This window comes from Dermacentor variabilis, chromosome 4, assembly GCF_050947875.1.
Source record: "Dermacentor variabilis isolate Ectoservices chromosome 4, ASM5094787v1, whole genome shotgun sequence".
Taxonomy (NCBI): Eukaryota; Metazoa; Arthropoda; class Arachnida; order Ixodida; family Ixodidae; genus Dermacentor; species Dermacentor variabilis.
In genome coordinates, this window is record NC_134571.1 from 8,392,426 (window position 1) to 8,413,343 (window position 20,918).

General features: G+C 47.2%; 1 protein-coding gene across 2 annotated transcripts in view; it reads left to right on the plus strand.

The window, feature by feature from the left end:
* The window catches only part of LOC142577701 (uncharacterized), a 47,125-nt gene that overhangs the window by 8,288 nt on the left and 17,919 nt on the right, over positions 1-20,918 (plus strand). The window contains exons 1-2 of one of the 2 annotated variants that reach the window (XM_075687156.1): positions 14,932-15,037; positions 15,130-15,228. The exons of the other annotated variant lie outside the window; for it this stretch is intronic. Coding sequence (XP_075543271.1) covers positions 14,993-15,037; positions 15,130-15,228 — 144 coding nt within the window. The 5' untranslated portion in view covers positions 14,932-14,992. Of the gene's footprint in view, positions 1-14,931; positions 15,038-15,129; positions 15,229-20,918 lie in introns of those variants that run through there. 2 annotated transcript variants of the gene reach the window in all.

Sequence of the window (20,918 nt, forward strand, 5' to 3'; positions counted from 1 at the left end):
TGGGGGAGCGCATCCCACTGCGGACAAGGCCTGCAAGGCTCGATTCAAGACCCCCTATCTTGTTAAGAAACGACGCGGAGACCGACAGAGGGCATCGGCGGAGGCCGCCCTCGAGCTACAGCAACAGAACTACGACGAACATTTCCCACCTGCCTCCCGCTCCCACTCTCGAGGCCGGGCCCGGTCTCGCTCGGTTGCGGGGCCTCCATCCCGCCGGCAGAGCAGGTCTCGGAGCCGGGCGCGCAGCAAAACCCCCGGGCCGAGCCGTAGCCGTTCGAGCTCTCGGTGTCCGAAGCAAGCCGGCCAGCAAGATTCGGACCTACCTGACAAGGTGAGCTGGGCAGATGCGGTTAAGGGCTCGCTGAGACGCAAGGCTCAGGGAGCTACTGCCTCCGAACCCAATAATAAGAGGGACCCCAGGGATGTGGCATTAGAAGAAATGCAGCGCGAAAACGCACAATTACGTACGGTCGTGCTACAATTAACCCAAGAAATTCGAGAGATTAAACAGTCGATGGCGCAGACATCTATACCTAAACCTGCTTTAGTCCCGACTCCCGTCACGAACGGTAACGACAGTGCGGCGCCGCCCACAGAGAAACGCGCGGCGGCCAGTTGCGAGTCTCAACAGCTCGAGAACCTCGAATCAGCAGTAAGTGATTGGCGCAAAGCACATGTCACGATAAATGGCTGGCGGAAAGAACAAGAAGAAATGAAGCTGCTTTCAGAAATTCAAACCGGGATCCGCAACATCGGCGTTGCGGTCAATAACCTCACTGCTCGAACAGACAGGGTTGAAATCCATATAGACAAAATCGAGACTCACATAGGCCTTCGCCCAGGCATGGAAATGATGCCCACCATGGGCCCTACAGTCATTCACCCTAGCCCTAATTCAGGTAACGCACAAGTACAGCACCACGATGGCCAGCCCCACTAACGAGCTCGTGGTGTGGCAGTGGAACTGTCGGGGCTTCACTAAGAAGCAACCACTGCTGCAACAATACGTCCGACACGCGCAACCCAAACCCGACATCATAATGATACAAGAAACAGTAGGTACCGTACCAAAGTTTCCAGGTTACACTGCGAATGCCTCGCCGATTCCCGTTGATCGCGGACTTGCAATTTTAATTAGGAAAGGAATAGTAGTGCAAGAACACAGCGTAAGCGGCACACATGCGGAAAACATGCTTGTAGAGCTCCTTCCCAATAGAACACGCAACCAGAGTGTATTTCTCCTCAACGTATATAGTAATCCGGCTCACTCACGGGCTCGTTTCCTCTCTCTGTTCCGAGGGGCGCTTGCCTTGGCGGGCGCAAACCCGTTTCTGGTGGGGGGAGATTTTAACGCCCCGAACGAGGCCTGGGGCTATGGCTACACTACCGCCAAAGGTCGACGCCTGTGGCAGGACCTACATGATGCCGACTTAACTCTTATTACCGATCCCACGGCGCCAACCCGCACGGGCACCTCTACGGCACGGGACACGACACCAGACCTGACGGCGGTCCGTAACATCCCTCAAGCAATGTGGCGCAATACCTTTGAAGATCTCGGTAGTGACCACATGATCATAGAAACACGAATTCCTCAGGCGGGTACACCCCCTTTTCCTAAGCTATTCAAATGGACGGACTGGGACAAATTCCGAAAGCAGCGAGCTGAACAGAAAGGTGAGGAGAACATCGATGACATCGAGGCATGGATGGAGACGCTCAACGACGACATGAACAAGGCGACGCAGACGCTCGCACCCGAAGTCCAGGTTGACAAGATCGACAGCCGACTAGCCCACCTCTGGGAAGCCAAGACGTCACTAAACGCAAGAAGGAAGAAGCAAAGGCACAACCGAAAGCTTCGTAAGAAGATCGCACATATCAATCGCCAGCTGGAAGAACATTGCCGGAGCTTAAGCCGCCAACAGTGGTATGACATCTGCAACGCAGTCGATGGGCAGCTCCACAATGGCAGCACGTGGCGTCTCCTTCGTCACCTCTTGGGGGAAACGCAGAGCAAGTCTGCTCAGCAAGCAAACCTGCAACGCCTTTTGCACAAGGAACAGGCTACCACGAGTGATCACCAGCTCGTGACACGCCTGCTAGCCAAGTACTTCCCTCAACGGCCCGATGCTCAACACGGGGATTACACTGGAGAGACAAATGTGACACTCGATGAAGAATTTCACGAGTCAGAGATCCGCGCAGCTCTCCACGACCTTAATGGCAAATCAGTACCTGGTCCCGACAATCTTACGAACAAGACTCTAAGAAACCTCGATGATGCCTCGATAACCGCTCTTACGGCATACATCAACAAATGCTGGCGAGCAGGTTGCATCCCAGAGGCGTGGAAACGCTCTAAAGCAGTCCTGATACCGAAGCCAGGCAAGCCGTCCAGCCTCGATCACTTGCGGCCCATTTCCCTCACATCCTGCGTTGGCAAGGTGATGGAGCACGCGTTCCTCTCCCGCATCAACCACCACCTCGAGGACACTGGAGCCTACCCACCCACTATCGTGGGCTTCCGGTCACAACTCTCCACTCAAGACGTCATGCTCCAGCTCTACCACCAGATTATCAATGACCCAACTAGTGGCAACCGGGCCATCCTCGGCCTAGATTTGGAAAAGGCATTTGACAATGTAGCACATGCAGCAATCCTGAGCCGCATAAACAAGCTCAACTTGGGTGAGCGAAGCTACTACTACGTCAGAGACTTCCTGTCGCGCCGCACAGTCACCCTCGCGGTCGGCAGCATGACATCCGACGAACATACACTAGGAAGCACCGGCACTCCTCAAGGATCGGTCATATCCCCGCTCCTTTTCAACCTCGTGATGCTGGGTCTCCCGGCCTACCTCGACGAGATCGATGGCCTCCATCACGCCTTGTACGCAGATGACATCACCCTGTGGGTCAACAAGGGCAGTGACGGTCAGATAGAATGCACCTTACAAGCAGCGGTCTCTGCAGTCGAAACCTACCTCCAAGACACAGGTCTCCGACTATCTCCACTGAAATCGGAGCTGCTCGTCTACCGCTCGCGCCGCCGGCCCAAGCCTACAGCCGAATTGCGCCAATGTGACGACATAATTCTCTATACGCAAGACGGCTCCTGCATTCCCCGAGTCCCGAAGATACGCATCCTAGGCATGCATATAACAGCCAACGAGTCAAACATAGAAGCTATTCGCAAAATCGAAGGCAAGGTTACAGCGGCTACCCGCCTGATCAAACGCATTACAAACAAGCACACGGGCATGAAGGAGGACAGTGTCATGCGCCTCATACACTCTTTCGCAATCAGTCACATCACTTATGTGGCTGCCTTCCACAACTGGAATGTCACTGAAAGGGAGAAAATCAACACCCTTATACGCAAGACTTACAAGATCGCCCTTGGCCTACCGGAGTCCACAAGCACTGCTCGTCTGCTACAGCTGGGGTATACAACACGCTTGAGGAAATCGTGAATGCGCAAAGAACCTCTCAACTCGAACGCATGTCTCTGACAGCCACGGGCCGGTACAATCCTGCACAAACTCGGCTTCAACTACCACGTCCAACACGGTCAGAAACAGGTCATTCCACCTGACCTCAGCGACACGCTGATTGTCGCCCCTATACCTCGAGACATGCACCCCGAATTTAATTGGGGCCGACGCCAGGCCCGTGCCAAGGCACTGCTGCGCTCCTTGGGTGGAAAGAGGACTACGCGCTTTGTAGACGCCGCAGAATACACACGAGAACACCGGTTCACGGCGGTATTCGTAGACGTTAGCTCCAGGCTTTCGCACGCGTGTAGTGTCGCAACGGAATACCCCGAAACAGCAGAAGAGGTAGCGATTGCGCTTGCGCTTACCGACCCCCTCTGCGAGGTAGTGTTTAGCGACTCACAATCCGCAGTTCGCAACTACGCGCGGCGGCGCATTTCCTCCGAAGCTCTCCAGATTCTAAGGAAAGCTGGTCGACAGCACTTCGATAACACCGTCATCATATGGTTTCCAGCGCACGTCGCCACCCCCACCGATGAGGGCCTCATTAAATTGAACGAGGTAGCACACCGCTCTGCGCGAGAACTGACCCGCCGCGCAGAATCGGGGACCGCCTTTTCGAGTTCGGAACTGCTGGCTCAAAACACGCGAGAACGCCTGGTCAGGTACAATGACATCACCAAGCACTACCAACTAGGCAGGCGGTTGCTGCCCCCACCTCACCCCATGCTGAAACGTCGCCAGGCAGTCATCTGGCGACAATTGCAAACACAAACATTCCCCAGTCCGGTGCGATTGCTCCACATTTTCCCCGCGCAATACCCGAATGCTCTTTGCAAATTATGTCAGGAAACTAGAGCGACGCTGTCACACATGTTGTGGGAGTGTCAGGTTACATCAGCTACAATGGCAGTAGCTCCGGAGGCTCTTGCATCGAAGTGGGCCGCCGCTCTGCGCAGCTCCAACCTCAAGACACAAGAGTGGGCTGTCCAGCAAGCCCGAGAGGCGGCGACGAGGCAAGGCCTCGAAGTCCCCTCATGGGAGACCTGAGCCCGGGTCATCAAATTTGCCGGATTCAGAATAAAGTTGTTTCCATCCATCCATCTCTTCTTGTGGTAAAAGTATCCCAAAGCCTAATTTGTATGCTTGCAGACGAGTTGAGATTTACACATCAATGCCAGCTCACAAAGCATCTAATACGGCAATCAGCCAGCCACCTCCGCAGATGGAGAATTTTGCAGTTTCCAATCATACTGTTTCTGTTGTCCTTGGCAGAGATGTTGATTGTACACAGAGAGAATATATTATAGGACAATAAAAATAACTTGTCATGACAAGGGCTATATATGGTAGAAATTATAGTAGACTATGACCAGCATTAGCGCAAGCCCTGCGGTGTCTAAAAAATGAGTAAAGTGCTGGTTTTCATATGCTATAGCTGCTGTGTGCATTAAGCTCAAAACTCCCTTCTTGGCAACATCACCCAGGAATGCCCACTCCAAACACTCCGTCACATGCACTTTGACAGCATCTGCTTTGATCTACCTAATTGCATATCAGTAAAGATGGGTCTAGTTCACTAAACACTGACAATGCTACATTCGAATGGAACCAAACTATTCTCGAAAAGTTCTTGAAACCAGTCAAGCAGGTTTTTGAGAACTTTTAATCTGGCAAAATGACAAAATGAAAGTTATTTGAAATAAGTGATGCAATGCTGATGAGGTTTGGGCATGCATTTCAAGGTGCTTGGCCTTCATTATTTCTAGTAATAGTGAACCTGCCAAATTGGCAAGGATCTTGAATGAATTCTTCACTAGGCCCAACTATTTTGTTGCTGCCCTATATTGTCTCTATAGGAAGAGTGCACAACAAAAATCTTGTGGCTTCCTGTTATCATAACACCCTACAACTTCCTTAGATGTAGGGCCATTTGATATTCACCAATAAATACTTCCACAGGATTTAGATGATGCCTTTAAAGGTGTGTCCCTCATGCTTACATGTAAAGGAGCACTGACATTAAACTTTTTGACTGAATTTTTTTATATTAATCTGGTTCCAAATGGCAGCTTTTATGACCACACCATGCCATGAAAGCTGCATGTGCTTTGAGCGATTCGTAATGTGTGCTAAAACTTGCTTCACTAAATAAATTTTCTTATGACTCTTCTGAAACATCTAAATTAAAATTAATTTAATTCTAGTGTTCTATAAGTCACAACCACGATACGATTACGAGGCATGCCATAGTTGCGGACTCCGGCTTAACTTTAATCGCCTGAGGTGTTTAACATGCACCCACTCCCCGGTGTGCACCAAGACAGAAAGGAAAGACCAATGTTGTGCTGCATAGTGGTTACTCATGAACAACTGCAGCATGCATCATTTGTTTGTGACCTACCATGCAATGTTGTCACCAGATTATGGGGCCGCACTGCCTTTGGCACATGTTTAAATGTTTGCGTTAAGGATATATTTGTTGCGCATAGAAGGAATTTGAAGTTTTGTAGTGTAGTTAACTGAATGACAGCTACACACGCATAAGAAAAAAATTGTGCCAGGACTACTTAAACTCTGCAGTGTTTGAGTTTGACCAATTCTTGTGATTTTACACATTTCGGATGACTGCAGGTCATTCATTACAATTATACCAGCTTTTGTACTTTTTAGACATGCTGTTTGCCCCGGTTTTATACAGTGATCATAGATAGCCACACCACACCATGTTGGTAGAAGAATTCAGAATTTTAGTAAAATGGGGTTGCTCCATGTTGAGGTGAACCAGCATGTCATAGTAAATGGAAGCCAGAAGCAGCAGCATTTTAAGGTATTGTGCCGCACCATGTAAAGTCAAATTATTGTGCCCCCCTCCACTCTCACTGGCAAAACCTGCTGGTGAAGCATTGTGAGGAAGCTTTCGACATACGCTGCGCTCTTTCCAAAACAGCGTCCGAGGCGGCCATCTATTTTGCCTACAGGACGAAAAGTCCCTGGCCAGGAGTGCATCGAACATACGGAAATAGCTGTCAATTGTGCTGCTGAACTTCTAGAGATTTGTAGTTTTGACCTCAGGTTGCAGAACGCAGCAATGCTATTGCAAGCAGTGTGGTGAAAGCTGTTTCAGGGCTCTACCACGGCATAGCCAGCACTGCATGCACATACTAAATTGTATGCACAGTAAATTGTATTTGTACAACTTCACTCTGTCTTTAACACTGCCAGGCTTTAAAATACATGAGAAGAGGTCACTGTCTTTCATTTGATGTGTTTATACAAAAAAAGTGTGTGCATGGGAGGGGTTAAGGCTCCTTCGTCAAGCCAAAATGCTTTATGGCATGATAAATTGAAGCCTTGTGCATTTCAGTCCGCAGTCGCTCACTGCACTTTCAAAAGCGCAATCAGCACAGGGAGCGCAGGAAAACACACAAGCAATAGTTCAGCAATTTATTTGAAATAAATGAAACTTTGTTTTACAGAAAGACCACATTCCAAAAAAGCAACCACATGTTATGCAGACAATACAGCCAACTTATGTTAATTGTACAGATGTTAACATGCCCTGCTTTTATATGTGGAAATGTTTCAAGTCTCAAAGTGTACCCCTACTTTGTAGCTTGTCCTTGGAACAATGGATGATTCAAACAAATGCTAAATTTAGCACCATTGCCACACTGATAGAAGAAAACTACATATTAAAATGGCAACTTCTTGGAGAACAGAAAAGGGTGTACAGTAAACTTCCAATAATCTGACTCCGGTTAATTTAATTTTTCCAGTTAATTCGATCCTGGCCCACGCCCATGCATTTCTATGGGATTAAACATTCATTATTTCGATCTTAAAACTGGCATTCGCCGGGTAATGCGAACTTGCCCAGACCCCAATAATGACCCCTTTTAGTGGCAGCCTATGTTTCAGTAGAGCTTAGGGGACAGTGAATGCGTTAAACAATTGCCATCTCCTCTCTAAAATGCCTATTTTTGACCCACCCGAGAAAGATTTTCAAGCAGTAACGGTAGATGACAATGTTCGATTGTGGTACTTATCTGATTCTAACGAACACTTTTTGTTTTCAAAGGACATTGAGACGAAAACTGCCTAGCTGTGCAATCGATTGCGAAACTAAAACCATGGTTGTAGCATTCATATGCTTTACCGCATATCATGGCTGTAATGCGGCGAAGCTGGCTTTAGAAAATCAGCTGCCATTCTAAAAAATCAGGTACGCGTAGGTGTCTACTTTGGTTTGGAGTTAAGTCATTTCTACTTTAGTTTTATACTGTAGACAAATAGAATTTTGATGCACGTTCGTTTCAGAGGCGTGTTACTCAAGCACATATTGCCAAATTAATCAACGTGCTTCAGCAGGTTTTTGCATCTTAATTCGACCCATCAGTCTCATGAGGGTAGAATTAATGGACGTTGACTGTATAAACTGCGTGATGAAGCACCAAGAAAGTTGCCTTGCTCAGGTAGTGAAAAAGCATGGAAAAAGTGCTTCACACAACATCCACCGATGTTCTGTTCCAGATGCAAAAGCTGCCTCCCTTATCTGGAACAGAATAAATTCCTTTCGAAGGCAAAATCAAAAACAGAAAGAGAAGTCATCAAGGCATTCCACATCCATCTTATTCAGTCTTTACAGTGTTGCCACATCACCACATGCTTAGCCTCCTATGCCAAAAAAGGTTGTCAAAAATAAAATGACGTGATTCCCATGTTTTTCACCATCCAAGCAGTGTTTACTGTCAATTATTACTGCTTTCTGTAACCTCACCTGTAAATACTTTGTTAACCTGTATGTTAACACTGAGCTATATGATAAGCTTAGCGAAAGTTAAAAAAGAATACTGGATGTTCATTTCAGTTTTTTTAGACATAAGAAGGGGTGCTTAAAAGCGAGGCGCATTTGCAAAATGCTTGAATAAACAGCAACTACCCCAGTCATGCGCTAATTGTGGCCATGCTGTCCCTGCAAACTTCTTAATCTCATCCGCCCACCTAACTTTGTGCCGCCCCCTGCTACGCTTCGCCTCTCTTGGAATCCAGTCCATAACCCTTAATGACCATCGGTTATCTTCCCTCCTCATTACATGCCCTGCCCATGCCCATTTTTCTTGATTTCAAGTAAGATATCATTAACCCGCGTTTGTTCCCTCACCCAATCTGCTCTCATCTTATCCCCTTAACGTTACACCCATCATTCTTCTTTCCATAGCTCGATGTGTCGTCCTCAGTTTAAGTAGAACCCGTTTTGTAAGCCTCCAGGTTTCTGCCCTGTAGGTGAGTACTGGTAAGACACACCAGTTATACACTTTTCTCTTGAGGGATAATGGCAACCTGGTGTTCATGATCTGAGAATGCCTGCCAAACGCACCCCAGCCCATTCTTATTCTTCTGATTATTTCGGTTTCATGATCCGGATCCGCGGTCACTGCCTGCCCTAAGTAGATGTATTCCCTTACCTCGCTACCTGTCGTAAACTGCTGTTCTCTTCCGAGACTGTTAAAAATTACTTTAGTTTTCTGCAGATTAATTTTCAGACCTACTATTCTGCTTTGCCTCTCCGGGTCAGTGAGCATGCCTTGCAATTGGTCCCCTGAGTTACTAAGCAAGGCAATATAATCAGCGAATCGCAAGTTACTAAGGTATTCTCCATTAACTCTTATCCCCAATTCTTCCCAATCCAGGTCTCTGAATACCTCCTGTAAACACGCTGTGAATAGCATTGGAGAGATCGTATCTCCCTGCCTGACGCGTTTTTATTTATTGGGATTTTGTTGCTTTCTTTATGAAGGACTACGGTGGCTGTGGAGCCGCTGTAGATATCTTTCAGTATTTTTACATATGGCTCGTCTACACCCCAATTCCATAATGCCTGCATGACTGCTGAGGTATTGACTGAATCAAACACTTTCTTGTAATCAATGAAAGCTATGTATAAGGGTTGGTATTAAAATTAGATCTTTCGTTTCCTGCGATAGCTTATTGGTATCCTGTCTAACGAAGTTACAACCGACTTCTATTGCACACACCTTAATGATGCCCACAAGATTGTCGTTCATTGCTTCGATACTAAGGTCCTCTTCCTGAGTTAAAGCCGAATACCGGTTCTGTAGCTTGATCTGGAATTCCTCTATTTTCCCTCTTACCGCTAACTCATTGATCGGCTTCTTAAGTACCAGTTTTTTCCGTTCCCTCCTCAGGTCTAGGCTAATTCGAGTTCTTACCATCCTATGGTCACTGCAGCGCACCTTGCTGAGCACGTCCACATTTTGTATGATGCCAGGGTTAGCGCAGAGTATGAAGTCTATTTCATTTCTAGTCTCATCATACGGGCTTCTCCACGTGCACTTTCGGCTGTCCCGCTTGCAGAAGAAGGTATTCATTATCCGCATATTATTCTGTTCTGCAAAGTCTACTAATAACCATCCCCTGCTATTCCTAGTGTCTATGCCATATTCCCCCACTGACTTGTCTTCGGCCTGCTTCTTGCCTTGGCATTGAAGTCGCCCATCAGTATAGTGTATTTTGTTTTGACTTCACCCATCGCCGATTCCACGTCTTCATAGAAGCTTTCGACTTCCTGGTCATCATGACTGGATGTAGGGGCGTAGACCTGTACAACCTTCATTTTGTACCTCTTATTTAGTTTCACAACAAGACCTGCCACGCTCTCGTTAATGCTATACAATTCCTGTATGTTACCAGCTATATCCTTATTAAAGGGAAGCTGAAAGGTTTTCCAGACAAAAATGAGTGAACATGTGTACATAATGGTTTTCAACCCTCCGAATTCGAATATGGTATCGAAATTGAGCGAAAGAAAGCGCAAGTATATTTTATTTCAACGAAAAGTGCAGCAGCGGACACGCCCAGCTCGCGCGTCTCGTTTCCGCCTGTGATTGGTCGGGCGCCTCGTGACGTCAACTCCAGTGACCGACCGCTGCCGCTACACATGAAGCGCGGTGACAGGTAGTTTGGTGCTGTAATGGAAAATTAAGAGGTAATGGAAAATTTAGAGAGACTGCGTTTTTCTGAGGAGTTCGGCGTTACTCCTTACATGTACGAGCCGATTGCGAAGAGCCCGCCTCTCGAAGAAGCAAACGATGCTGGTGCGAGCAGTGCTTTCGACGTGAACGAAAGCGAAGTCTTGGGATCTCCTCGTGTTGGAAATGCTCTTTGGTGAGTATGTTTTTTTTCAAAGCGATCTAGTGATCTCGCCGATCTTTCGCCGATCTAGTGAGCTCGTTTCCGGTCAAACAACTGTAGTGTTGTGTTCCTGCATGTCTCCTCGTGGAACGTAAGCGGGGATGCGATCGTCGGCATTTGTGCGCTGTCCAAAGCTGTCGGCAATCTACAAAGACGGTTTAAACGCGTGAAAAGCTTCCCGGTTCATGCAGTACGTGTAGTGACCTTCATCTGTGCGCCATCCGCACACTACTCGTAACCGAAATCGTAAAGGCGTGCAGGAATGCAGGGTCGATCGAAGCAGATTACGATGGCACGCACGCAGAAACAAGCGCGGTCAGGCACGGTCGCGCAGGCTGCGAAGGAACAAAACACTAGAGTTGACGTCACCACACCGCGGTTTCCGGTCTCCGCTCGCATCGTCAGCGTCAGCAGCAGCGCGCGGCATTCGACGGGGGGCGGAGCTACAGCGCAATTTTAACCGACGATTACGTCGCTCCTAATTGAAAAAAAAAAGCCCCAAATTTTACCTACATGGTTTATAAGGTTCCCGCATCCGTATATGAGCGTCTTATTGAATTCGACAGACTCTTCAGCTTCCCTTTAAACAGGAATCCGACTCCTAGTTCTCGTCTCTCCGCTAAGCCCTGGTGGCACAGGATGTGCCCGCTTTATAGCACTGTATATGCTTCATTTGTCCTCCCAACCTCACTGAGCTCTATTATATCCCATGTAATGCTCGCTAATTCCTCCAACAGCACTGTTAGACTCTCCTCACTAGAAAACGTTCTAGCGTTAAACATTGCCAAGTTTAGATTCCAATGGCGGCCTGTCCGGATCCAGAGATTCTTAGCACCTTCTGCTGCGTCACAGGCAATTTTAACCGACGATTACGTCGCTCCTAATTGAAAAAAAAAAGCCCCAAATTTTACCTACATGGTTTATAAGGTTCCCGCATCCGTATATGAGCGTCTTATTGAATTCGACAGACTCTTCAGCTTCCCTTTAAACAGGAATCCGACTCCTAGTTCTCGTCTCTCCGCTAAGCCCTGGTGGCACAGGATGTGCCCGCTTTATAGCACTGTATATGCTTCATTTGTCCTCCCAACCTCACTGAGCTCTATTATATCCCATGTAATGCTCGCTAATTCCTCCAACAGCACTGTTAGACTCTCCTCACTAGAAAACGTTCTAGCGTTAAACATTGCCAAGTTTAGATTCCAATGGCGGCCTGTCCGGATCCAGAGATTCTTAGCACCTTCTGCTGCGTCACAGGTCTGACCGCCGCAATGGTCAGTTGCTTTGTAGCTAAAATCCCTGAATAATTTCAAAGTATCGACAGGCTTTGATCCAGCCGACGACACCAGTGACAGGCTGAACGGTGACATGTGACCTTGCTCCGCACCTTTGCCGCCATGAAAGTTCCTGCGCCGAGCGAAGTTTTGCCTGTTGTGCTATGCGCATTGCTGCGATAATTTCGTTCCGGGAGGGCCGAAATGCCTTGTTGCTCTGCGGTTGAGTGCCGAAACCGGACGAAGGATGGCAAGAAGTTATTCTGCATCCTGCGCGGCAACCAGAACCTAACCAGAAGAAAAGTATGGTTGCACAGAATTTAACGGAAGGACTTTGAACCGCCACTAACTGCACGTCTATGCGAGGCAAGTAACGTAGAGCGATACGAAGGTGCGATAGAAAGTATACACGTGCGTGTGTCGAGCTGTGATAGTATTTCACTCACGTGCATGAATGTTGATGGCCGAAGTTTGTGGTGAATATTTATTTTAGTTCGTTATGGAGCCCGCTGAATAGCTCAGTATGACCTAGGATGCGAAGGACCGAAATGCCTTGTTGCTGTGCGGGTGGCTGCCGAGATCACATGGAGGACGGCAAGAAGTTATTTTGCATCCCGTGCGGCAAACAAACCCTAACCAGAAGATAAATGTGGTCGCATAGAATTGGACGGAAAGACTGAACCGTCGGTAACTGCAAGACTATGCTTGGAAAGTAACGTAGAGCGATACGAAGGTGCAAGAGAAACTATACACATGTGTGTGCAGAGCTGCGATAGTATTTCATTCGCGCGCATGAATGTTGACGGCCGAAGTTTATAGAGATTATTGATTTTGGTGCATTATGAGCCCGTTGACTTGGCAAGTGCAGCATGACCTAGCATGCAAGTAAATAGTGTGGCAGAAGCGCATTAACTCGCTGACAAATATCCGCATTGCGTTACGTGCGCAATTTCAGCAAATTTCAGCAGCGAATTCTACTTCTATACTTTCCTGTGTTTGTGCGCGCGTTATTAACTGCGCTTCACAATATGTCCAAAAAGTCATCCAACTCTGCATATCCTAATCGTATTTGGTGCGTTGCATATGTGAATAAATATATATTCCTAAGTGCCTGCATTACTCTGCTTTTGAAAACAAATTTTGCATAGCCACTGCTATCGGCCATCAAATAATAAAGTGCAATACAATATATCAAAGTGGATTACATACAGCTGCGAGCTCGTCCCTTCCAAGTTTCCCTTACACTCGAAGATGTTTCAATAATCGGCAAAGCCATTTTACTGATGAAAAACACACAACTGCAAATTAACACAAGAAAAACGCCAGAACCGATACACGGATAGCCAGCAAAACACAGTGCAGTAATAGCTAGGTCAATCCGCGTGCGTTTCGTATAAGGGCCCTCTAATTCTTACGGGGCTTTAGCGGTGCACGGAGGCGAAAAGGCATAAACACAACAATGCGCGTCATGATTCAAGTTTACGTGGCGCCGTCGCACGGTTCACGAGAACAGTCAACCGCATTCACACACGCGCACACACTACGCTCGATGTTGGTGTGCCGCGAGATTAGATCGCTCTGGCAGCCCGAACACGATCGAGGAGACTCGCTGACACGATACCACCGCTTCAGAATGTCACGACAGTTGCACTGCCTCGTAGCATTGAACCGCAAGACACAACAGTCGTCGTGTAATCGCTACACTACAGACACACTCAGCGTCAAGAAGACTGTTGGCACACTCATTTCCACACACACGCACACATACACAAGATGTTTAGTTACCGTGAGGGTCGCACGTTTCAGCGACGTTGTGTCGAAAGTTTTTCGGTCCAAGCGACTGTCAGCCTTCTTTTTTACACGAATTCTTCGTTCAAAGTAACCGCTATGTGTACGCAGCACACTTACACGCAAAATAATTAACAGAGCAAACGGGATTAAGCGCAAGCAATCACCAAGGCTCGCGCGGTGATTGAGCGCAAACGAACGAAATGTAAACATGCGGAGAATCGAGGCGATCAAGCCCTCATTCCGCTCTCTTGAGCGTTTTTCTTTCAGCGCTCATTTGAAATTGAAGGACTACATTTAGCAGTTCGGGACCTTCTTTCGTTTTTCACCACAGTCAAGCACCAGTAGGTTTTATTCTGCGCGTGTGCGGATATTTTTTCACCTCACGAATGCCGCGGCGCCGCAGTTTAGCGTGGGCGCCGTCTGCTACAGGAACTTCCTAGGTGGCGCGCGCGGCAGATGTTGCTACCTTGAAAATTATAGAGGGACCTTATTTGTAGCATAGAGTTTCCTTCAATTTTTGTAGGAAACTCTATGATTTGTAGCTGCTGGGGACTGAGGGCCGGGGTTTGATTGCTCTATTCATATAGAAGGTTGTGGCCATAGAGTTTCTCACTACATTACCTAGAGGGAAATCTGGCGCTGCTGCGCTGTGGTATGCATGGGAATGCCGGTATATTGTGACTTCGGAATGGCATTGTTCTCAGAGAGACAGGACACCTTGAAGAAAAGCTTGGCAAGCACCGTTCCGTCTGTCACAATGATTCATTTTCTACTAAAAGAGCACGTGAAAAGCTGTTTTGGCTTTATCATTACGCAAAAACATGTTTTGTTTAACTATGAGAACTTGTTATTGCGTGTATGGTTATATGTTACGTAAAAAGTATCAGCTGGCCGCTAAAGTTGGAGGACAGACGACGAGGTTTGCGCTCGCTTTGAAACAATTTGTCGTCTGTTCTTGCTTTTCTTCGCTTGATCATGCATTATTGTGAGTAAATATGTGATATGCGTGAATGGAAACATTTTATGAAGATTTTACTTTGAGAACGCGGCATTTTTGTAGCCATATCCACGTTTTAGACGAAGCCTCTTACAACACCAGCCAACACAAGCCTCGCAGACACATATCACGTCATTCCCATGACGGCACGGTGCCCCCTTAAGAAACTCCCATAGACGGTGGCGCCAGATTTCCCTTTAGGTGTTATAGTGAGAAACTCTATGGTTGTGGCCAAGTACTGCACCAAGGTAGCCAATCCTGCTCTGGTGAGGGAGTGCATTACTAGTTCTGGTCACCGGGGTCAGGCCACCAGGCCTGTTTATACAGCTGTATCAACATGTGGATTTTTTTTATCCAGTGGAAAATTGCGTGGCACCGGGATTTGAACCACAGTCCTTTTGCACGTGAGGCAGCTGATGCTCTACCTCTACGCTATCACTACATCAGGGCGCAAGTAGTAAGTAATTGTACAGAAAGCATTTTATTTACTGTAATTGGAGGATTGGAGTAGATTAGTTCGACCACTCAAGGAGTGGGAATGGTTCAACTGTCAGAACTCCGACGAGTTAAAAGGACTGGAATCACATAAACCACAACTCTGAAGGAATGAAGTGGGAATAGAATGGAGCGCCCCCACTCTGCGATTCTGCACCATGCCGATATATCCTGTTCTTGGGCAATGCCAGCGCAGCTCTAGAACCACAAAGACGACCGCACTACCAGGGCGAAACACATCGAAGGCCCGCCAGCTGCTGCATGAACACGTGCTGCCAACGAGCAATCCCGCACAACACACACACACACACACACACACACACACACACACACACACACACACACACACACACACACACACACACACACACACATATATATATATATATATATATATATATATATATATATATATATATATATATATATATATATATATATATACACGCAGTGCACAGACTGGTACCCTAGGTAGGGGCTAGGACTCGCAAAAACTATAGTGTTCTCCACAACTATGACGAGTACCAGGCCACCGAACTCCTTGCCCTGTGCACGTTGCTGTCTATCTTCATGAGCCTAGATCCTTATGCAACCACTGGTGCCACGCTGCTATTTTCAAAGGCCACCACTAGGTGAAGCGCCAGGGACCGCCCAGGCCAGGGGACATCGGCTTGGTCTGATACACAAACGACAGTAAACTTCGAATTGACAGGACTACGAACTGGATTAGTAAATTTTTAACTAACCGGTACCAATTTGTAACTACTAATTAACTTTATTCTCCGTGATCGCTAGTAAGATCTGGTGTGCCACAAAGCTCTGTATTGGGACCAATTTTATTCCACCACAAACATGGCTCCACACAATAGTTTTGTTTGAAAACATATGTGAGTGCATATGCTTGTATCGGACAGCGAGAATAATTAGGAGTCAGTAAGCAATGTCAAATACATGCAATCTGGCTTACAAAACAAAAGAAACTGGTTACTATTTAGTAATAATTTTCCTTTGGTGTGAAACAACTTCACCCTTGAAATGTTTCTCATTCTACAAAAGTTTATATAGTGAAATATAGAAATATTTGGATGCATTTGGGTTATCACCTGGCCCAAGGAACTTCTAGTGGCAGCCTGTCTCGATCTCGCAATTCCTGGCACTCCCCAATATACAGCATGCCTGACTGCTGCAGTGGTCAAGAGCTCTTCAGCTGTAGGAAACCGAGGGATAAGGGTTGATTGCACAATTTATGGCATTTCCAACTCTATAGTATGTCGACACTATGCCACTAGACCATTGCTGTGCTGCAGTCATCATAATATTAATTACTCACCGTATACACAAGCTATACAACTGTTTAGGCAAAATTTTAAACTGTGCGAGGAAGACAGGACGGGAACTGAAACATAGACGCACACAAAGCACAGGCTTCCAACTGGTTTTATTTCGTGAAAGCAAAGAATATATAAGGTACTTCAATATAGCAAAACAAGGAGCAATTGCAAATAATTTGTACACGAGGTATTGACGAATAATATCAAGGCCATGTATGCATTAAGAGTGCAGGAGAGTCTTAATGTGCCCATCTAAGTCTTTAATTCTTTCCTTGAGAATCTCCTCTTGCAGTGCAGGAGCTGCGACAGCAAAAGCTGCCTGCCTTATGAGGAACAGAATAAATTCCTTTCGAAGGCAAACTCAAGAACAGAAAGAGAAGTCATCAAGGCATTCCACATCGCTAAAAGGTGTGACAGCTAAGTTAGCTCACCTTCTTGATCCCTATCAAGGAAAGAAATAGAATTCTTAGATGGGCACATTGGGACTCTACTGCGCTCTTAATGCACAGGTGGCCTTGCTATTTTTCGTCACTGCCTCGTGCACAATTTCTTTGCGAATGTTCTTTGTTTTGCCATTTTGAAGAACCTTATAAACTCTCTGCCTTCACCAAACAAAGCCAGTCGGAAGTCTACACTTTGTGCATGCATCTATGTTTTTGTTCATGTCCTGTCTTTCTCGCAGAGTTTAAAATTTTGTTGAAGCTACGAGCTGACTAACCCAAAACATGCCTTACTTCAGTGTACAGCTGGGCTTGTTGGTAAAGCTACACAATGCCAGCTCAAGTGACCACCGTGTGTGTCTGCTCTTCCGTGTTCTCATGATGTGGCTCAGCCTTGAGTGCATGTGTAGTTTCAATACTGGCTACTATATTTTAACGACTAATATAATTTCTATTTTCAACTTCCAGCCAGACAGAGTACCTCATACTACATTCTGAACATTGCTGCAGTCTAGCAGGATTTCTGTCTAATGCACTGGCCTCTACCACCGAATGCCTGAGAAATTAAAAAAAATTATGTAGATTCCAAGCACAGGGGGGATTTATTTACAGGAGGCATACTGCAGGTAAATGGCTACATAGTGTTGGTTCGGGTGCTTCCAAACATTGCAGTGTTGACCAATGTGTTTGTGTATGGTGAGTGATTGCATATATGACACAAGCTTTGTGAGAAAGTACGAATGCAAAGGCATGGTTTCTTTGCCTCTTTCCTAACACTTTGTGGCGGCTGCTGTTTTGACGAGTGGAAAACTTGGCTTATGCAGTATGCGCAAATGGGTTTGAGACTTTTAAGACCAATTTCCTTGAGGCAAAGTTTAGCATGGAGCCAGTTTTGTCACAAGGAAGTTATTCCTACTCACACATGCCTGTTTTGTTTTTGTTTCTTTTTTTCATTTAGTTTCAGGTCCACCAAAATTATTTCCGTCATGACAGCCGTCGCATATAATATGGTGGCATCAATCTTTGTATTAATCATTCGAGTATTGAAATCTAAAAGTTTGCAGCAGTGTAAAAGGACAGGAGGACAAGGGAAGAGAGGAGAAGTATCACGTTTTAACATTAGTGGGTTGCAGTGTAACAGAAATAGGTAAGCACTAATTGAGCTACAAGACCACTGGACACAGGAAAAGCAGATTTAGCTGAAACACAGCAGCCTGTAAGGAAGAGACGGAACATTCATTCTTTGTGAAGCTTAGTCTGCATCATTGTTTTATATACCATCGGAGATCATGAACATGCCAGAGGCGAAGCATACTGTTACGGGGATGTTGGGATTATAGAAAGTGTGTATTTACAATATATATACAAGATGAGGCAGAGTAGTTAAGATGGCTGACTACCAACAGCACGCAGCAGCCAGCGTCCTGCGGTCTTCTTCCTCTCTTTTTTCATCCTTCCGTAACAGGACCCCCGGGTGGTGAAGCGCCGTCTCGGCTCATGGTAGGCAAAGAATCGCGAGCGAAGTATGGCTTCAGCCGCGAAACATGCACGACGTCAACAGGCGTCAGACTTGAGGATGCATCAAACTGAAGCGGCGAAATCTCGTAATTTACGTCGTTAACTTTACTTAGGACTTCATAAGGCCCTGTGTAGCGAGAGAGAAGCTTCTGGGAGAGGCCAACCCGACGACATGGTGACCAAAGGAGCATCCAAGCACCTGGTGCGAACTTAACATCGCGATGGCATCGGTCATAACTCTTTTGGTATATGCTGCGGGGCTAATAAACGAGATCGGGCGACTTGACATGCCCTGCGAGCGCGATCGATGACTTCATGAGCATGGTCAGTTGTAACAGGTGGCACAGAAGGGATGATGGTGTCAAAGGGCAAAGTGGGATTGCAACCATACAAAAGATAAAAGGGTGAATATCCTGCAGTGTTACGTCGGGACAAGTTATGCACAAACGGCATGTAGGCCAGCGTGGTGTCCCAGTCGCGGTGATCGTTGATGACCTGCATCGACAGCATCTCTGTGATTGTTCGGTTGAGACATTCCATAAGACCGTTTGTTTGTGGGTGGTAGGCGGTGGACAGCTTGTGCTCAGTGGCACAAGAGTGGCCGAGGTCGTCGACAACTAGAGACAAGAATGAGCAGCTGCGGTCTGTAATGACTGTCGAGGTGCACCATGGTGGAGAATGACGTCGTGGAGGAGAAAATCGACGACGCCTGTTGCACAACTAGTCGGCAACGCCTTTGTTATCGCATACCGTGTCATGTAATCAGTAGCGACGGCAATAGACTTGTTAGCTCTAGCCGTAGTCAGAAAAGTGCCAAGTAAGTCAAGGCCTAAGCGAGAGAACGGTTCACAGGGAACTTCAACTGGATGGAGTCATCCGACAGGGGGTAGGGGCGGTTTCTTCCGGCACTGACACAATTCGCAATTTGCGACATAAGAGTGCACAAAGCAGTAGATACCTGGCCAGAAGAACCGGCGTTGTACGTGATCGTATGTACGCAAAACTCCAAGGTGTCCCACCGTCGGTGCATCGTGAAGTTGTTAAAGAGCAACGGATTGCAGATGACGAGGAAGGCCAAGGAGCAACTCAGGGCCATCAGCGTTCATATTGCGGTGGTAGAGGATGCCGTTGTGCGGCAAGAACATGCGGCATGTGCCGTCAGTGCTGCCGGAGTGATTGCACTCCGGCAATGATGGACTGTAAGGACTCGTCGCGTTGTTGTTCGGTGCGCATGTCAGTCATGTCAGTGAAAGCCATTACGCAGGTCACCGGATCATGCACAGAAGGATCAAGTGGATCCACGGGGTGACGAGAGGCAGTTAGTGTCCTTGTGGAGGCATCCAGTCTTGTAATTGACAATAAATGAAAATTCCTGGAGCCACAAAGCCCAGCGACCAAGCCGTCCTGTCGGGTCCCGGAGGGAAGACAGCCGGCAGAGTGCGTGGTGGTCTGTAACGACCGAAAATGTACGGCCGTACAAATATGGCCGGAACTTGACGACAGCTCAAACTAAAGTGAAGCACTCCCACTCGGTGATGGGGTAATTTCTCTCGGCAGGTGACAGCAGGCGGCTGGCGTAAGCTATCATGCACTCCGTACCATTCTGTTGTTGATCGAGAACAGCGCCGATGCCATGGCCGCTTGCGCCAGCGTGGACTTCGGTCGGTGCAGATGGATCAAAGTGGGCAAGTATGGGAGGGGTGGTCAGAAACTTGATGAGAGCGGCAAACGCATGAGCCAGCTCCGGGCCCCATGAGAATGGCGTGTTCTTCTTTTTGATCTGTCAAAGGCCGAGCAATGTTGGCAAGGTTTTTGATGAAACGATGAAAGTAAGAACACAGGCCGACGAAGCAGCGCACATCAGAAGCAGAATGTGGCACAGGGAAACTGCGTATAGCACGAACATTTTCCGAATCTGGTTGGGCACCGGATGCGTCAATGAGGTGCCCCTACACGGTAATCTGACGACGCCCAAATTGACACTTCGTGGAGATGGAGGCCGGCTTTTCAGAAGACCGCAATAATGGCAGTGAGTCGGGTAAGGCGGCTGCCGAACATGGGAGAAAAAGCAGCTTGGTCAAGGTAACAAAGACAGGTGGTCCATTTGTAGCATCGCAGAAGAGAGTCCATGACAAGTTCAAATGTCGCAGGAGCATTGCATAGGCAAAAGGGCACGACTTTGAATTGATATAAGCCATCCGGTGTGATGAAGGCTGTCTTCTCCAACCATTTCATCAACCGAAATCTGCCAGTAGCTGGATCGAAGATCGATGGACAAAAAGTATTTAGCTCTGTGCAAGCAGTCCAAGGCGTCATCGATGCATGGTAGTGGGTAGACGTCTTTTCGTGTGATCTCATTTAAG